Genomic DNA, 6,591 nt, shown 5'->3' on the forward strand with positions numbered 1-6,591 from the left:
ATACTCACATGACAGAAGAAATTTGTAGGTCATCCAGCTCCACGACACCATTGTAAATTCAAATATTCCTTAAAACTATAACCATGTCTATCTCAAATATAAACAAAAATAAATCTACTAACTTTTAATTTTCAACGTCAAGAAAAAAAAGAAAAGAAAAAAAAACATTCTTTATCAAAGTGAAAATGTGTGCTATAGAACGCATTTTTCTCTCTCCAACATTCCCTATAAACACATTTTTAGGAGAGAGAAAAAACAGCATAGATCACACCTTTTTACAAAATCAGCATAATTTCCCAAATTTTTTTTCAGCATATTTCATTAAATTAACCATTAATATTATTATTTAATGAGAAAATAAAGTTAACAACGCAATAATACCCCCATGAAATTGAAGAATACAATATAAACCACAGAATTCTATTAATCAGTTTTCTTTCAGTTGAGAAACCAGGTAGTTAAAAAGGAGAATCTTAGAGGGGGAATACCAAAAATGATTCTTGCTTCGCCTATCCTTAACCCCAAACCTAAATTTGGGGGCCATTCCAAGAAATCGCTTGCTATATCTACCAACCCTTTCCTTCGCTGCTCCTTCTTTACTACTAAATTCAGTTCTACTCTTCTCAAGTGTCACTGCGGCACCCACAACAAAGATACAGATAAGTCCACTCAAGTAACCACTTTTACTTCAATGTCTGCAATTTTATGGACTAAATTTAACCTTTTAGATTAATTTCTGATCAAATTATGGAAAAACGGGTTTTGCATTATGGGGATGAACAGGGATTTTCAGTGTTGACATCAGACATCCCATGGAAGACTGAGAGTTTATGGAGCACCATGGCTCTGTATATGTTCAATTTGCATATTCCTTTGGGTTTTGGTGGCCTTTCCATTGTTTCTTATCTCTTGCATCAACCTGTCCTAGATCCCCAGACTGAGGTTTTGATTTATCCTTTTTTTTATGTCTTAATGTTAAAAATTGTAATCCGAGATTGGTCTGTATTTTTGAGTCCCTTGTTTTTGGCTTCGTTTAGAATTAGACAAATGTTGGGTGCTCCAGCCTCCAGAGATGAGGTAAGGCTAGGGACCTGTAACTTTTTCTTGAAAACCCAAATGGTTGCTAAGTGTGAAAGAATTTAAGGTCTTGGATAGGTTCATTTTTTGATGGTTCATCAGATGAAGGTCCACTCAAAACTTGCATTTTCTAGTGTTAATTGTGCCTTTAATGAAGTGAGCAGGAAATCATTTGTGCTAGATATCTTACTTGCTGGCTTATAGCCTTATACCAACTCTTTGAGTTGATCTTCCACCTTTTTTCTAAATTTTCTGCAGGCACTATCGTTGCTTGTAATTGATATTTTGGAACTGCTTGCTACTCTCTTTCTCCTGAAGAGCACCATTAAGCCAAACAATAGGCTTTTGGACATTTTCAAAGTTAACCCGGTAGAAAGGAATTGGTTATTAGCATCAGCACTGGGTTTCGGAGTACTTATTTTGTTAGTTTTCCTTACATCAATTGTTGTTGATGGATTATATGGGATAAAGGTTGGTTTCTTCATCTTCATTGCTTTTACTATCCTCCTTTATCAGATGACTTTTATCATGGTATGGGTCACCTTGGGGAAGTTGCCTCGTCATGTTAAAAGGGTTTTGCAACGTCTTGTTTGCTTTTATATGCCATCATCACGCTCTACCTTTGCATGCTTTCTAGTTCATTTTTGATGTATTTTCCAATACATCATATTGTCTCTAAGACGTGTTAACAGAAAGAAGGGTGGCTGTAAAAGAAATGGAAAGTAACTTACCTTTTTCCTTTTTGTTCTTTTGATTTAAAATATAGGATGTAAATAATCTGATACTGAAGGAAATGCTTGTAAGAAGTGACATCTCAAAAGGTGCTTGTATTACCGTATACTGCATCATCACACCTATCTTAGAAGAAATGGTATACAGAGGCTTCATGTTGGCATCTCTTGCCTCAACAATGAATTGGAAGCAAGCAGTTGTGATTAGTGCCGCCATCTTTAGTGCAGCTCACCTGTCTGGTGAGAACTTTTTACAGTTGTTTGTCATTGGGTGCATCCTTGGGTGCTCTTATTGTGGAACTGGAAACTTGAGTTCTTCCATTCTCATACATTCTTTGTATAATGCGTTCACATTGATTATAACTTTTTTATCATAGATAACAAGTTTGATTTCTTCTCAGGTTTCCTTGGCCATAGTATTAGTAGGAAAAAAAAACTTGGAACTGATGTACAAAATATAAGCATCTGGTTGAGCTTAGCTAAGCTTAGCTACTTCGTTCCTCTCTTTCAAAGAGAGGATCCTCAAATAAAAACAGTACATGCATTTTTAGTATTTAATCCTAGAAAAACTGTCCCTTAACCTTTTCATGCATGTTTATATGTCTGTTGCATACAAATTAATGTTTGGGAACAAAAGGCATAGCCATTAGCTAGGATTAGGAGAGAAACCGTCCCGATATACTGTATGAATGGAAGGTGCTATCCGAGCATTAATTTGGAAAATACCTTTAATTTATTCAAAAAAATTAAATTTGAAAACGTTTTTATAAAATTATAGAAAAATTTTAAATTCTATTCAGAGTTTTATAATTTCAAAACAAAATACAAATTTTAAATTCTAGTCAGAATGAGTTTTATGCTTTCAAAACAAAATAAAAAATCTTGTGCCAATTAAAACAAAAGAATGAAAAAGTTTGCAAATATAAGAATATTATTTAATTTGTTAAAAGTTACTCAAATTCTTAAAGAATTTATAAGAAATTAAAAAAAAAAATAGTATGTTAAGTTACCAAACCGCCCGTCTGGCGTTACTGGAGTTATTAGTAATTTTGTTAAGGTGCCACCCAGGCGGTTCGTGCTACTGCCTGGGCGGTATATAGTAAATATCAATTTCGTTAAGGAGTTGCCACTTAGACGGTATTATAACCATTCATAAATTCATTCTTCTATAAAATGTTGCCATATCATCTCCATATCATGCCAATAGTTTTCAAGTCATTTTAAATATATTTGAATGACTTATAAACTCTCTTTCAAATACGAAAACATATGCAACACTTTTACGAAAAAAATTGTAATTTATTAATGGTTTAAGGGTGTGAAAAGTCTTCAAATTTTTTCAAAAAAAAAACAATTAAGTCCCTATTTTTCAAAAAAAGCAATTAAGCCATTGATTGTTTTTTTTTTTGTACACAATTAGGTAATTGAACGGTAAAATATATCAAAAAGGTTCTTTAACTGTTAACTTTAATAGTTGACTGTTAAAGTTAACTGCTCATAATTTTTTTCAATTAAAGCCACCCCGTGTCACAACCACAGCGTGACATGTGGCAAAAAAATTATAAAAAATAAAAATCAATAAAAGTTATAAAAATTATTAAATTTTAATAAAAATATAAAAATATTAAAAATTAGAAAAAAAATTAGAAAATGCATCAAAAAGACTCTTTAACCATTAACTTTAACCGTTGACCATTAAAGTTAACGACTCCCGATTTTTTTCAGTTAAAGCCATCATGTGTCGCAACACATGGTGACATGTGGCGAAAAATGATAAAAAAATAAAAGTGAATAAAAGTTATAGAAAAAATTATAAAATGCTTCTTTTAGTATGATAATTTTTATTTTTATTTTATGAAATTTATATTTCTTTACATTTTTTTTATAATTTTCATGACTTTATAAAATTTTACAATTTTTTTATAATTTTTTTACGATTTTTCTAATTTTTCTTTTCTAATTTTAAATATATATATATTTATATTTTTTATGAAAATTTAATCATTTTTATAAATTTTACTGATTTTTATTTTTTAATTTTTTGCCGCATATCACGTTGTGGTTGTGACACATGGTGGCTGCAATTGAAAAAAATTAGGGGTGGTTCAAGTACCCAATTGAGTGCAAAAAAAAATGTAGGGGCTTAATTACTTTTTTTTTTAAAATTTGAGGGTCTTTTTGATGCATTTTAAAAGTTCGAGTATCTAAATGAGTGAAAAAAAACACAATAATTTAATTATTTTTTATTTTAAAAATTTAAATATTCTTCTACACCCTTAAACCTTTATTAATCGTTAAATTAAAACCAAATTAAATCATACAACTTATCCGTGAATATAACTCAAAGTATGTACATACCATGCTATAGGAGACTAGAATCCAATTCTATTGCATACTTGTCAACCTTTCAAAGGTGACGGAGACTCCAAATGATTGTGACTTCAAAATCCCTGAACCCCTAGATGTTTATTTCATAATTCATTTCATTCTTCATCACCTTTTTTACCTTTAATCATATACTTGAAATGTTATTCAAATGAATCTTTTTAACCCCTAGATGTTTATTTCATAATTCATTTCATATATTACACTTCCATTTCTTATAACATGCATCCCTTATAACTCTTTTCACGGTTCATATTTAATTCATCTCTTATACCTTGGGACCTTTAAGCTTCATTTTTCATTTCAGAATTGGTTCATTGTTTTTGTGCTTTACATTTTCATTCATTTTATAGTATTTAACAATTTTCATACTTATGCCCATTATAATCTCAATAAAATAGGACACGGATACTACAGGACTCCACAAACACCAATAAACGTAAAGTGAAATGTTCAGAGGCCATAGAACTCCAATGGTTGGCAACTGATGTTCAACCAAAGATATCATAATAAAACTCCAAAAAAAAAAAAATACATATCACGCAACTCCGAACCACATGTAACACCAATACAAAACTCCAATAAAATCATATGCATGTGGCCTTAATTGGCATGTCAATCGTATCTTAACTTTTTTACCGAACTTATATGAGTTTAGAAACAAATTTAAACGCAAATTTAGATTCTTTCATAATTCAACAAGGCCAATCAAATTTCACCATTTCATAACCATATAACAAGGGCTTTTTAGACCCTTCATAAACACATAACTCATTTTCATTGTTACTTTCACATTTTCACAATCACCTATATTTCTTCGCATGTATTCACATAGTCACACGTGTACATATGTTATTTAACATTATTGTTTAACTATGTGAACCATCCTCCATTACCGGCCAAAAAAGGTCCTTGTGCCTTCTTTAAAAGCGGGAGACAAAATTTCAAGGCTAAAATTGAACATAAATACTTCAAAAATTACGTGAAAAATCACTCTCTTTTAATATAAATTTATGGTTTTGACACCAATCAATTTATATTTTTATCTCCTCTTCGCTCTTGCCCTCAACAATGCTATTATTATTTGAGTAGTTTAACGGCTGCTAATGGCATATAATTTAACGAAATTTTTTTATATATATTTTAGCTTTTTTAATTAGGGATAGGATAATATTTTTCAATCATTAACTCATGATGAATATCAAACAAAAAAATGATATCAACTTTTTATCACTTCACTTATAATTTAACTGTCAATTGTTAATCTTTTAACATACAAAGTAATTATGAATTTTATAATATTTTGAAATATCTTATTATATAAATAAAAGGTTAGGTTTGATATAGATGGTTTTTTGAACAATCTTATTATAAGTTCTTGATTGTATCTGTTTTTTCTAACATAATACTTAGAACTACACATAGCTCCTTCTCAATTTATAAATAGAAGATAATGCACTTCAACGCTCGAACCCATATCCTCCTATATTGATAATAATGCTCATACTAATCAATTAAAACTTAACCGCAGATTTCACATAGATAGTTAAGTAGTAAGATTTGATGTTATTTGGTTCATTTCATTTCTTTACTTTAAAGAGAGAAAACAAACTAATTAAATTATATTTACTTGAGTAAAGAAAAGCATGAGCCCAAATCTCAATAGGTAACTTTCAGTGATTCATAAAAGATATTTGACAAATCATTACCTCACTCACCACTCATTATTTCCTAATAATAAATTAGATAATACAAATTCACTAAGATAAATTATATATTTTTGGCATAATATCAAATTTTACCTTTTAACATTTATATATTTTTATCAATTTGGCTTTTATTATTTTTTGAGTTAAAATTTTAAATTAACCTTTCAAAAGAATCAAATCGCTTATTTTTAACATATATCTTAAATGAAACTTTACTTTTTTTAGTAACACTAACATGACAACTTTTGTAGTAGTCCACGTACACTTTATGCTAACATGATACTATTTGTCTTAACAAATAATTTAAAAATTATAAGAGTATTTAAAATATTTTAAAAATAAAAAATTATAAAAAGTTCATTAAGAAAAGTATGAAAAACATTTGGATTGTCATGCTCGCCACAAACTTTAAAAACTTAACATTTTATTCAATATTCCTATTAAAAAATGCAATGACATCTTTTGAAAATTGATGGTCAAATTTAACATTAAAAAGAATAAAAGCTAAATTGAAAAAAAAAAGAAGAGCATAATGAATTATTTGGCTTTTAACTTTAGAAAAGAAAAAGTCATTTTAGATCTCCATTTAATTATTTTTTCTTTTTTAAATTTTAAACTTGCGCTTTTATCAAATCACTCCAAAATGAATGGAAAAATTAACATTTAACTTTGTCGACGCTGCATACACG

At 29.3% G+C, this 6,591-nt stretch overlaps 1 protein-coding gene across 3 annotated transcripts; it reads left to right on the forward strand.

Moving 5' to 3' along the window:
- Window positions 1-410: 410 nt before the first annotated feature.
- Window positions 411-2,208, forward strand: LOC105784023 (uncharacterized). 3 transcript variants are annotated; one of them, XM_052625956.1, is made up of 4 exons: window positions 411-673; window positions 784-1,077; window positions 1,336-1,548; window positions 1,844-2,208. In XM_052625956.1, the coding sequence occupies exons 1-4, from the start codon at window positions 494-496 to the stop codon at window positions 2,183-2,185; spliced, it is 1,029 nt and encodes a 342-aa protein (XP_052481916.1). In that variant the 5' UTR covers window positions 411-493; the 3' UTR covers window positions 2,186-2,208. The 3 variants fall into 3 exon arrangements, with proteins under 3 accessions (XP_052481916.1, XP_052481917.1, XP_012465232.1); XM_012609778.2 differs by having other exon boundaries at window positions 417-673; window positions 784-942; XM_052625957.1 differs by lacking the exon at window positions 784-1,077 and having other exon boundaries at window positions 412-673.
- The last annotated feature ends 4,383 nt before the right edge of the window (window positions 2,209-6,591 follow it).

This window comes from Gossypium raimondii, chromosome 13 (assembly GCF_025698545.1).
Source record: "Gossypium raimondii isolate GPD5lz chromosome 13, ASM2569854v1, whole genome shotgun sequence".
Classification (NCBI taxonomy): Eukaryota; Viridiplantae; Streptophyta; class Magnoliopsida; order Malvales; family Malvaceae; genus Gossypium; species Gossypium raimondii.